The sequence below is a fragment of the Phalaenopsis equestris genome, unplaced genomic scaffold (assembly GCF_001263595.1).
Source record: "Phalaenopsis equestris unplaced genomic scaffold, ASM126359v1 Scaffold000002, whole genome shotgun sequence".
Lineage (NCBI taxonomy): Eukaryota > Viridiplantae > Streptophyta > Magnoliopsida > Asparagales > Orchidaceae > Phalaenopsis > Phalaenopsis equestris.
In genome coordinates, this window is record NW_018164444.1 from 32,552,478 (window position 1) to 32,565,556 (window position 13,079).

Here is a 13,079-nt window from a genome sequence, read left to right on the forward strand (position 1 = left end):
ATTGCTAAGGTGCCAATGTCTAAAAATAGAATGTTCTCACTCAACATTCAAAATGATATTGCCAAATGTCTGAAGACCTGTTATAAAGATGCTTCTTGGCTCTGGCATCTTCGATTTGGGCATCTCAACTTTGGAGGACTCGATTTGCTTTCAAAGAAAGAGATGGTGAGAGGATTACCTTGCATCAACCACCCTGATCAATTATGTGAAGGATTTTTACTCGGAAAGCACTTTAGGAAAAACTTTCCAAGGGAGTCAAGTTCAAGAGCCCAAAAGCCTCTTGAGCTCATACATACAGATGTCTGTGGTCCAATAAAGCCAAACTCACTCGGTAATAGCAACTATTTTCTTCTCTTCATGGATGATTTTTCACGAAAAACATGGGTGTATTTCTTAAAACAAAAATCAGAGGTTTTTGGAATATTCAAGAAGTTTAAGGCAGATGTAGAGAAAGAAAGTGGTCTCAAGGTCAAAGCTATGCGATCTGATCGAGGAGGAGAATTCACTTCAAAAGAATTCCAAGAATTTTGTGAAGCCAACGAAATACATCGACTTCTAATTGTTCCAAGATCCCCCTAACAAAATGGAGTAGCAGAAAGGAAGAATAGAACCATCCTCAACATGACAATGAGCATGTTAAAAAGCAAGAAATTGCCGAAGGAGTTTTAGGCAGAAACGGTTGCATGTGCTGTTTATTTGGCTAACCGATCACCAACAAGAAGTGTGTTGGGAAAGACACCACAAGAAGCATGGAGTGGAAGGAAGCTCGGCATCTCTCATCTACGAGTTTTTGGATGCATAACTCATGTACACATACCCGACGAGAAAATAAGTAAGCTGAATGAGAAGAGCGAGAAGTTCATTTTCATTGGTTACGACAACAACTCAAAAGGCTACAAGTTATACAATCCAAATACAGGGAAAAAAATCATCAGTAGAGATGCCATATTCGATGAAGGTGAAGAATGGGACTGGGGACTACATGCTGAGGACTACAACTTTTTCCCATACTTTCAAGAAGAAGACGTAGAGCAGTCAAGGATCGAGGAAGAAAGAGAAGAATCTACTACTCCACAAACAACAAGTAATCAAAGCAACTCATCGTCATCAACTTCAAGAGAAAATTCAAGTGAAAGAGTACCATGCTTCAGAAGATTAGAGATCTTTATGAGGTAACTATGAATCAAGATAATCTTACTCTTTTTTGTCTCTTTGCCGACTGTGAACCCATGGACTTCCAAGAAGCCATACAAAGCAAGAACTGGAAAGATGGAATGGATGAAGAAATTAAGGCGATCGAGAAGAACGACACATGGGAGCTGGCTTCACTTCCTAAAGGGCATAAGGCAATTGATGTGAAGTGGGTGTACAAAGCGAAGAAGAATTCCAAAGGAGAAGTTGAAAGATACAAGGCAAGATTGGTGGCAAAAGGCTACAGTCAAAGAAACCTATTAAAGGAGTTAAGTTTATCACAAGAAGAAACGATCAAGATTTGTATCGATAACATGTCTACAATATCGCTAGCAAAAAATCCAGTTATCCATGATAGGAGCAAACACATTGATATGTGTTATCACTACATCAGAGAATGCATCAAAAGAAAGATGATACAAGTGCAGCTGGTAAAGTCTCAAGATCAAGTTGCACATATTTTTATCAAGTCACTCAAGAGTGAAGACTTGATTAAAATGAGAAGTTTACTTGGATTCATAAAATCAAATTTAAGAGGGGGTGTTGAAATATAAGCTTGATTTTAGTTGTTTAAATAAAACCTAATATGAGCTTAATTTCTAGAAACATGTTTCATCTAGAAGCTTATTCTAGAATGTGTGATATGTATGAAATTATTATATGGTATGTATGAAATTATTTGTAATCATTAGATTATAATTGTAGTGACACAATCCTAGTCATTAATTTAAGAAGGGTCACTAGAATAAATAGAGGTGGAGTCTTTGAGTTTGTATCAAGCCAAATAAATATGCTAAATAGAAGTAAATCTTCTTTCATAAATTTTTAACCTTCGTCAAATTCTAAAAACTTCTCCATTCCAACATGTTGATCTCGTCAAATTCAAGAAAAAAAACTGAAGTTTTTGAACTCTGAATTTCTTTCATCATGCTGTCAGAAACTCTGAAAGTCGCAAAAGAATTTTTGTGGTCGAATACCTCATAGTCAAGAGGCATCGAACGTAGTAAAGTCAAAGTCAAGTTGATTGTTGTGTTCATGAACTACAGAGAGAGAGAGAGAGTTAAAAGAAGAGGCGAATGAGAAGAAAAAAAGGATATACAGTTTTACCAAACTGTATAAAGCTTTTGGGGAATTCTTTTGTATTTACATATCTAACACCTGTTAAAGCGGTTTTTTATACGTAACAACATGTGTTTGGTTTTTTAAATAACTTGCGTTCAATTCATTCGCTAAGCAAATGAGTCGAACAAGAATAAATTTTTGCTCTCGATATATAAACGAGCTGAACAGGAACAAAGATTTGTTTGTTCGTGTTCTACTCATTTTGACTCGAAATAATTAAATTCCACATACACACATATATAAGTGATGAGTATTATTTTTAAATATTTAAATTGGCTACAATGCTATAAAGATTTATATCAATTAAAATTATTAATTTAAAAATAGAAGAGACACATGGTAAATTCTATTTAAATGCATATTTTTAATATAAATAATAAGATTTAAATCTAACCCCTACGCATAACATCCTACATTTGCGTGATAAGGGACATAAAAAAGGCACAAATTATTGTGTAGTAGGTGTGGTAGGTGTTGAATTATTGTGTGGTAGGTGTGGAATTATTTGTAACCATTGGATTGTAATTGTGGTGGCACAATCCTAGCCATTAATTTAGGAGGTGTCACTAGTATAAATAGGGGTGGAGTCTTTGAGTTTGTATCAAGCCAAGTAAAGGTGATAAATAAGAGTGAAGCTTCTTCCATAAGTTGTGTTTTTAGCCTTTGTCATTTCCTAAAAGCTTTTCCATTCCAACAAGAAGAAGTGTTTGGCGCCACAAGCATCCATTATAATAGGATCACCTTGTCTATTTCGGACACCTTTCTGTCAGCTTTACGTTTCAGACCGCCATCACAGTTTTGTTAAAGAAACTATTTTCTAACAGCTTCCTAAAAATTTATGTGGAGTGAGGTTACTTTTTGCAACAAAAATTATTCAAGTGTGATGACTGTAAGAACGCTTTTATATTACTTTTTAGGATAATTCTCACCACAACTTTCTCAAAAGTTACTTCCTCACCATAACTTTACAACCATCTTAGCAAAAAATTGAAGCCTCCCCAAACACAAGCTTAATGTTATTGTGCTGATTTATATGTTAATGAGACTATATAGCTCAACTCAGATAATGCTGTAGATTGTTCTCCGAAAATTTGCTTCTATTTATTGCTTCAAAGATCATACAGTTAGGATTTTTATTTAGCTAGTGCCTAAGTTCCATAGTTGTATACATTATTCATGAAAAATTGTTAAGAGATAGGATATAGTAATAAACGGGAAAGAAGAAAATATAGCTCCAGTTTTCTTTTAATTACCAGATTCTGCGTCCCCCTTTTCCCATTTTTGCATGGAGCTCCGGCAAGGCTCTAAGTTGCCGCATTGCCTTTGTATTAGTCTTGCCCAGCAAGGATGTATCAGATTACATCATGAACCTCCAAATCTGTGAAACCAACCACACCAACACCAAATATTAGTCCCAAGCTAACTTGGAAGAAGGAAATTTCAGGTGAACTTCGGATACAGCAACGAATGGATTTATATTATGGCAGCTTATCAAGATAAATATGACCTAACAGCAATTATATAGGATCAAAATCATGAATTAATGGACCACTAAAAATTGAGAAAGACGGAGACTGGGCACGAGGTATCACCATGGAAACTCCACGTGAAAACAGTACGTTTAAGTTCTTATTACAAAGCTAACTTTGTTAATAGATTTCAGTGATATGTATGTAAATATGAATGTTTAGCCGTTAGATATGTATATAAAATAGATTTATGTGGTATGTCTGTAAATGCTATGAAGATAAAAATAGAAGCATGCAAATATATGACAATGCCACAAAATAACTTGCTTATAAACACTCTAAAATACCAAAATCATAAAATACTAATGGCCAACGAGATAATAAAAACTACAACTAATTTCTCCGTCATTTATAGTTGGCCCATCTAAATATGATATTTTACATTTAGCATTTTAGAAAACTTACATGATTTCATTTTTAAAATCTTAAAATTTAAACTTTGGAATTTGCTAGAGAATGGATATTCACCGTATTCTTTTCTATAAACAATATTTCATTTGTTAAACATTCTGATTTGTAATTTAAAAAGGATTTCGTTAGATGAATTAAATTTAAAATCCTTACGTTAATTTATTCTATTTTTAGGCCAAAAGAGTTAAATTTCATTGCTAGTTTGCAAACCAATAAAAAATATTTGAAATCTCTTGCTGCTATGTTTAGAAAAATAGGAAAGACAGGTGCAATGACAAGCAATGAATCAATCCTATGAAGAGAAACAAGAATGAAGCAGCAATTGAAGAAGAGAACAAAGATTCAGACATAGCCTTAATAGTTTAAGTAGAAAAAAATGAAGACTTATCACTACGTTGACAATGATGAGATAAATGATTTATTATATTAGGAGTCGGATATCACATTTGATGAATTGATTAAAGAGTCAGAAAAATCGATAAAGAGGCATATTGGCTCCAAAAACAAATCAAAATCCTAAAATTGTCTCATTAATTTTTAAGAGAATGACAATAAAATTTTCAAGCATGATAGTGATGACTTACATGATAAATAAGATTTAAGTTCTATGGTTGCATATAAAGATGAAAAGATTTGGGCGGAGATTAGCGGCATAGCCACTATGTCAAATTAACATTATAACAATTTGGGTGGTTTTTCTAACTGAAGTGAAAATAAAATCGCAAGAAGATTCAAGAACACAAGAGATTTACGAGGTTCAGCAATGTGCTTAAGTCATCAGGAGCAGAGTGGCGGTTCCTATTCCAGAAGTGAAAATCGGTTCCCATAGGGAAACAAACTCTTTTGATTACCTGCACTAAGGTACGTCATACTCGCATGCCATTCTTAACAACACTTATTCTAATTGCCATACAGTTAATCGTGACGACACATTAGGTTAATCACATACAAAAACTTTGCAAAAATATTTTACAGCTTCCTAGTCTGGTTGGTTACTGTTCTACAGAAGTGAACACCTACCGTTCATGCAAGAGACGGTTGTAAATTGATCTGTGACAACTTAGTCTTGATTCTCCGTCTCCGGTTACAAACACAAACTAATAACTCAAGCTTAATGAGTGTCAAGCCTAGTGCATAAGTTCACATCAAGCAGAGTAGATCAATTTTCTATTGGATTTCAATTTTCAATTCAAATTTAAAATTCTAGCTGAGACAAGCTAGCATTTTAATAACTCAAAAAAAAAATACCAAAATACCAATTTATTTAAGATGATTGCAATAGATTTTGAATTAACTTGTTTAGGCACGAACATGCTTACATTCCTATAATATTTGCGTACATAAGATGTACGCAGCGCTGCGTACATCAGAGGTTATTCTGGGGGTACAGTGGAGTTATATCCGGGTTATACCCCCTTGGGTTATACCGGAGGTTACAAGGGGGTATAACCCAGATATAACCTCCATTGTACCCCTGAATAACCCCTGCTTGATGTGAACTTATGCACTAGGTGACTAGGAGGAGAAATATGTAGTTTCGTTGGTCTCTCAACGCCTCGATCTCGTCGTCGCCTTCCCCGCTGGCTCTAAAAATGACTTTGTCCCGAGGTTCAATGACAGAGGCAATGGTTTTGGACAAAATCGAAAGAGGGGGAGGGACATGAGCCTAGTTTTCAGGCATGCGGAGAGGAAGGTATGGGGAGAAGGGCAACAATCCATGTCGGCGAGGGTTACGTACTTAGGGCTGCGTATATACCTTATACGCTTCTATTTTCATAGGGGTATAAAGCCAATATATTCCTCAATACTCTAGCTAACCTAAACTATCTTACCTACACAGCGCTGCGTACTTGTTACTCCTCGCTAGGAGAGGAATTGATATTTACCCTATTAATTTAAATTTACTATTGATTAATTGATTAATTGATTAATTGATTAATTGATTAATTGATTAAAAATTAAAAATTGGTTAATATATTATTAGATTTAAAAATACAATGCATATCAAATTTTTTTCTTATTATTTAAGAAATTATAAGTAATTTTTTTAATATAATTAATAACTAAATAATTATTAAATAATTGCTTGATAAAAAAAATTTGTTTCATATAATTTTTATTAAAAATTAATTGTTTAGTGAATAATTAATTATTAATTAGTCAGATCAAATTGATCAAATCATATACCTAGTCACCTAGTGTAGGCCGACAAAAAAAAAATGATGTGTTTCGAGTGAGGGGTAAGAAATGTGAAATAATATTATTGTATATAAGGTTGTAAACGAGCCGAGCTTGAGCGAGCTCATGTTCGGTTTGTTTGAAATTGCTCGTGTTCGAAATCGGCTCGTGAACAGCATGCTCATGCTCTGCTCGAATTAGATATTTGTGTTCGTGTTCGGCTTGAAATTGACTCGTTAAAATTAAATTGTAAAAAATGACTGTAGAGTATTGGATTCAAACCTGGATCAAATATATGCAAAATAAAACACATAATCATGTTACCGCATGAGCTATTACGATTTAAACTTAAACATAAATATACAAAATATATTATTATATAAATATTATATGTAACTTATTATTATATAAATAATTATATAGTTTCTTTATTTCGAGCTAAAATGAATCGAACACGAGCAAATAAAGAGTTGTTCGTGTTCGGCTCTTTTATAATTTGAGCCTTAAAAACATGTTCGTGTTCAGCTCGTTTCCTACGAGCTACATAGCAAGCCAAACACATTATCTCGAACAACGAACATTTTTGACAGCCCAAATTTTATACCCTACATCTACATCAGTACTTTTAAATACTAATATCACAGTTCTTCTACATATTGCCATTGACAGCACTTTTAAATAGTGCCACCAGATAAGCATTGCAAGAAAATATTTTCTCAAGCCAAAAAAATGGGTGTCCAGTCATCGTTGAACTCGTCACATGCTTGTGATGCAAGTTACAGAATTGAATTTTGAATACTACGTTGAGTCGGAGAGATCACAATAGATTTTGGTCCATTTCTATGTCGTTGGATTAAGTTCAAATTCATGTTTAATTGAAGTATATTTAAGTTTATTTTTTTGTATTATTTGAGCCAAAACAAGCCCTTTGAAGTCAACCCAAGCCCAAAGTCAGACCAAGATCAACCACCAAAGGATACTAGGAAGGAACATATGCCGAGATAGGGGAATGGTGATCGGGAGAGTGTTGACCAAAAATGTGGTCAACATTATAATTTTTTTTTTAGGACGAGTGCCAGAGACTGAAGGAGGCTCGGAGTCGGTGCTTACGAGTTCCTAACTCTGGTGGTGATCAATGGACTATAAGCATTACGAGAAGCATTGAGGGTAAGAAGAAATGAGGGATTTATGGCTTTGGATAACAGAGACATGCATATGACGCACAACGCCACTTTTTTGGGTAGAACTCTAGATCTATCAGGGACAATGAAGTTCGTAGATAGGTCTCAAATTTCACTAAAGATAAAGAGACTCGAGTTGCCACTCAGTTCATTTAAATGGAGGTGAGAATGAAGATGGAATTAGAGATGATGCAAAGTGAGGATCATCGGAGAGGGAATCATCCTATGGAGGTGGAAGAGGAGCATGAGAATGAAAATGAGAAGTCCAGAGGAAGATGAGGATTTCTTTCATTTATTGTCATGAGATATTTAAGTACTAATTATGTACTTTTTTATGCACACGTTATTTTCTTTTATATTTATTCAATAAATTATAATTGCATTTATTTTCAATTTGTGGTTCTCTTTATATGGTTCTAGTTTAGTAGCTATGTGGATAGGTAAATTAGATTGTGTGATGTATATGTCATATGTTTTTGTAAAGCAATTAGAGGTGTGGAAATTAAATTGAAACGAATGAGGTTTTCTATCTTTTTAGTTACAACTTTCTGACAGCCAAACAATGGCTGGGCTATCGATTTCGGCTAACAGACAAGTCATGACCATTGAATCCTAAACCAATGGTAAAATGATAGGAAGCCATGATATGCATGAACCAACAGGTATGCCACCACCAAAAACTAAATTGATGGGATGATGTCTGTTGAAATGCTGTAAAAAAGGTAAGTTCGTCGAAATGTCGTCAGAAGATGAATTTCCAACCATCATAAATGAGGCGGTCATATACCTATCAAAATGTTGATATTTATGTGTACTCAGACCGCCAGAAATCAACTAAAACCATATAGTGCAAAAAAAGACCGAACAATGAGCATGCCTAACAATATGAAACTAAATTATTAGTAATAAAAAATTGAATGGTCAGAGCTATTTTCCAACCAACCTTCACCTTCTAATCTAAATAAGATATTGCCAACTTAGCTTTCATTATTAATTTACATCAATGATGTACTATATTATCAAAGATATTGGGACATGAGCCAATAATTAGGTGCATATCAACTATGTTGGCCAGTGTAATTGAATGGTTGACTTAGTTTGTTAATGTACACTTTTCACTTTAGGCATCTCAGACTTGCTTTGTTCTAAATAAGCTTGCAACCTAACTGATTTTATTTTATTCCTACACTTTGGCAAATGAGTTGGAATTAGGCATAAATGAAGATATGATATACAAATTTAGAATGAACCTCAGATTTACTAGATTTACTCTGAGATCAGTGTAATAAAAATTTGACTCATCATCGACGCATTGAACTCATCCTAAATGAACTAAATGATTTTTAAATTTGTTCTAACCAATAAATTGCTCAAATGGTGGCCCCATGAAAGGGAGGTGTGAGTCAAGGAGGTGGTGAGGTAACTGACAAGTCATCAGGATACTTTAGACATGCCATTAAACTTGATTTAATTAGCCTAATTAATCTTGCAATCAGTGCTAATAAAGAGTAATTAAGCTGGATCAAGATCTATATATAGCCTACTCCATCAACATATCCATAGCTCACTCAAATAGAAGCAAATTAAGAATGGCGACTGCTGCGAGCACTAAAGTTCCCGACAACGTGATGCAAGAAACCTTAGAAGCTCATGCCATTCTATGGAACCAAACCTTTAGCTATATCAAATCCATGTCTCTAAAATGCGCCGTTGAACTTCACATCCCCGACGCCATCCACCGCCATGGCATGCCGGCCACCATTTCCCAACTTCTTGCCTCTCTGTCCATCTCTCAAGACAAATTTCACTACCTTCGCAGCACCATGCGCGTCCTTTCCCAAGAATGCATCTTTAAATCCCACATCACCCCCTCCGGCGAAGAAACCTTTGACCTCACCCCTGTCTCCCGCCTCCTCCTCACTGCAAGCTCCTTTCCCCACAACCCTAACACCTCCCCTTTAGTTCTCTTAAGTCTCAACCACCGCATTGTCGACTCGCATCATCAACTCTCTCGTTGGTTCCTTGAACCGAACGCTACCATAACACCTTTTGCGATGGCAAACGGAAAGGCGGTCTGGAATCTAGCAATGGAGCTACCGCAGTTTAACGATTTGTTTGATAAGGCAATGGAATGTGATTCCAACTTTCTTATGAATGTTATGGCGAGTACTGGAGAGGGGTCATTTCGGGGGATTGGAACATTAGTGGATGTTTGAGGTGGTACTGGCTTGATGGCAACTGCATTGGTGGAGGCATTTCCTGGGTTGAAATGCATTGTTTTTGATCTACCACATGTCATTGGTACGGTGGAGAAGAAGACGAACATGATTCAATTTGTTGTCGGTGACATGTTTGTCGAGATCCCACAAGCCGATGTTGTTATGCTTAAGGTAAAGAGAAAAATAAAAACCATTTGATATGTTTTATTTCTTATATTTTATTAAATAAATGGTTCATTTACATCTAATATTATTTATTATAATTAAATTATTAAATAATATTAATAAATTTAAAAGATAAATTTTATACCCTATTTACATACATCCATGCATTTATGTGTTTAAATAATTAACACCTTTTTTTTTTAATAGGTATAATACACATACATTACCAAAAAAAAAAATTTCGCACTTATTAACTTTTTTTAATACTAATTATATTTTTTTATTTATGACTTTATGCCATCAATGGTTATAAATGTGCATATCAAACATTAGGAGTTAGGTGGATGTGAATACGCATAAGCATGGTATGGTACGTGTGTTAATTGTTCGAATATAATCAAACTACTAAGGTCAAAACTTTAAAAATGTCATTTTTTATTTCTTATTTTATATCTACAAAGTCATCGCATCACGGGTGTTGAAGTGTAGGGGTGTAGACGAGTCGAACACGAGCGAGCCATGCTCAGCTGGTGTTCGGCTCGTTCATATTTCGAGCTCAAAAGGTTTGTTGTCCGGCGCTTTTTTTTAACGAGCCGAACACGAGCTATTCACGAACAAATAGTCCTTTTAACAGCCCTAATCCGTAGCCATAATACGATAAAGGGTTTGAGCAAGATTTAAAAATTATTATTTATATTAAAACAACATTTGAATCTAATTTAAGAATTTTTACTTTATTTAAAGCACCCTCCTTTATATATATATATATATATATATATATACACTTGATGAGTAGTATTTCTAGCCAAAATGAGCCGAACACAAGCTTCTTAACGACTCGAACACGAGCTGTTTGCGAACAACAGGCCGTTTTGCCAGCCCTATTGAAGTGGCAACTTTGTAAAAAAAAAATTAAGTATTTTAGTTTATTTAAGAAAATACACGTTTTTTTTTTGAGAAAATAAAAACATTCCAAACATTTGTTTCTTAATTTTTTTAATTTTTACTTTTATTTTAAAAAGCTTATTTAGTACAAATTTACAAGTCTTTTAATTTAATTTAAAAAATAAATTAAATAATTTAAAAAAACATTCAAAACATTTAGAAATAATTATCTTGAGTGTTATTAAAATAGTTAAATATGTAGCAATGGTACTAAAAATACATATATATTTAAAATTGTTCAAAATTAAAAACATGTAAAAATTGCACAATTTTTTTAAAAAAATAAGCAAAAAAAAAACAAAGAGACCCCAAACAAATTCTCAGGATTTATTTAGGATGAATATTGTTTTTATTTTTTAAACATAATTTTTTGTGTTTTTTTATGTATTTTTATTCTTTATTTCTAAAAATACAATACACTCAAAATAATTTTTATATGTTTTGAATTTTTGTAAAAACAACCATATATTTAATCAATTCTATGAATCATATTTTATTTTAAGTCAAAATAAAAAAAATAAAATAAACTAAAATAATTTAGAAAAAAATTTTATAATGTCGTCACGTCATTAGTGGCTTTGCCTGCAGACATAAAAAAATTGGTAACTTTTACCGACTGATGTGATAAAATTGCCATCGATATTCAAAAAAAATTATTTTTTCAAGTGTCAAATTAAAATAATAAATTTTAAAAAATATATAATTTTAAAAATTTAGCCACATTTAAATCATATCATTAAATATTTAGGCATTCAAAGATATAATCATGTGAGAGTAGGTTTTTACATGATTTTACCAATACATAATAACATTTAGTCCTATTGCACATGCTTGGGATATAGATAAAAATTATAAACTTTGTTTAATCAAATTGTGACGTATTTTCATATTATATAGTGGATATTGCATGATTGGAATGATGAAGATTGCGTCAAGATACTACAACGTTGCAAAGAAGCAATTCCTCCTAAAGAGAAGGGTGGAAAAGTGATTATAATTGACATAGTGGTTGGTTTGAGCTTCAACTCTCATTCTTCATTGCAGACACAACATCTCTTTGACTTACTTATGTTGGCTTTGTTCATGGGAAAAGAAAGAGATGAAAGTGAATGGAGCAATCTATTTGTCACTGCAGGTTATAGTGACTACAAGATAACACCATATGTTGATCACATGAGATCTATTATCGAAGTCTTTCCTTGATTAATTATTAATTGGCTTCAAGTCTTATTATTAGTATATATTACGGAGCTTATTATGATTACTTTACTTCTTTTATTTCATGATAAGAATTAAAGCAAGTAGTGAAGGATTATGTACCTTTGGCTATGGTCGAGCATTGTGATTGTTGCTATTATTTTCTAACTAATCCCATATTGATCTATTAAAAAGTTTATAGGATAAAGAATATGAAGCTATAAGAATTACATACTAAAGAGCTAATGAAGTCTAAAGCAAAATATATTTTTAATCTAAGAAAGGAATTTGCATAATAAATTGGATGCAAGTATTTGAAGATAATTGGCTGATATTATATTCAACAATACTGGTATTTCTGACCAACACAAAATTATATGAAATGAAGATCATGATTGTAATGTTTTCATTAGGTATTTGCTACAATATATATATATATATATTTGTAAGACCAATATGTGTTTTGACAAGTGATGAATATGTTGGTTAGATAAAGCTTTGCTTATTCTGATGTTGTGTTGATTCTTTTAATATTGACAAAATACAATTTTGATTATGATAATGATTATATTATTTGATGAATGTTATATGAATTCATAGTAACACTAATGTAGGGCTGTCAAAATGGCTCGTTGTTCGCGAACAGCTCGTTTTCGGCTCGTTAATTTCGTTCGATAAGTTAACAAGCCGAACACGAACAAAGATGTGTTCGTTCGTGTTCGCTCGTTTTGGCTCGAAATAATACTCATCAAGTTTATATATATATATATATATATATATATAATTATGCGAGTTCGTTGTTTGAGTGTATGGTTTTGTATATTGTTCTCTTGGGTAGGGTTAGGGCTAGAATTTTGGATGTTTTAATATAAATAATAATTTTTAAAGTTTGTTCAAACTTTTATTGTTTTATGGCTACATGATTAGGGTTGTTAAAATGA

General features: G+C 33.1%; 2 protein-coding genes across 2 annotated transcripts in view; both read left to right on the plus strand.

Moving 5' to 3' along the window:
* The window catches only part of LOC110039514, a 2,336-nt gene extending 1,160 nt beyond the window's left edge, over positions 1 to 1,176 (plus strand). The window contains exon 2 of the mRNA XM_020744609.1: positions 670 to 1,176. Coding sequence (XP_020600268.1) covers positions 670 to 1,176 — 507 coding nt within the window. The remainder of the gene's footprint in view (positions 1 to 669) is intronic.
* A 7,969-nt stretch (positions 1,177 to 9,145) lies between these two features.
* On the plus strand, positions 9,146 to 12,212 carry LOC110039569 (trans-resveratrol di-O-methyltransferase-like). The gene is given in 2 exon segments (XM_020744678.1): positions 9,146 to 10,002; positions 11,839 to 12,212. Coding segments are annotated over 2 exon segments (1,107 nt in total). The 5' UTR covers positions 9,146 to 9,201; the 3' UTR covers positions 12,145 to 12,212.
* Positions 12,213 to 13,079: the final 867 nt, after the last annotated feature.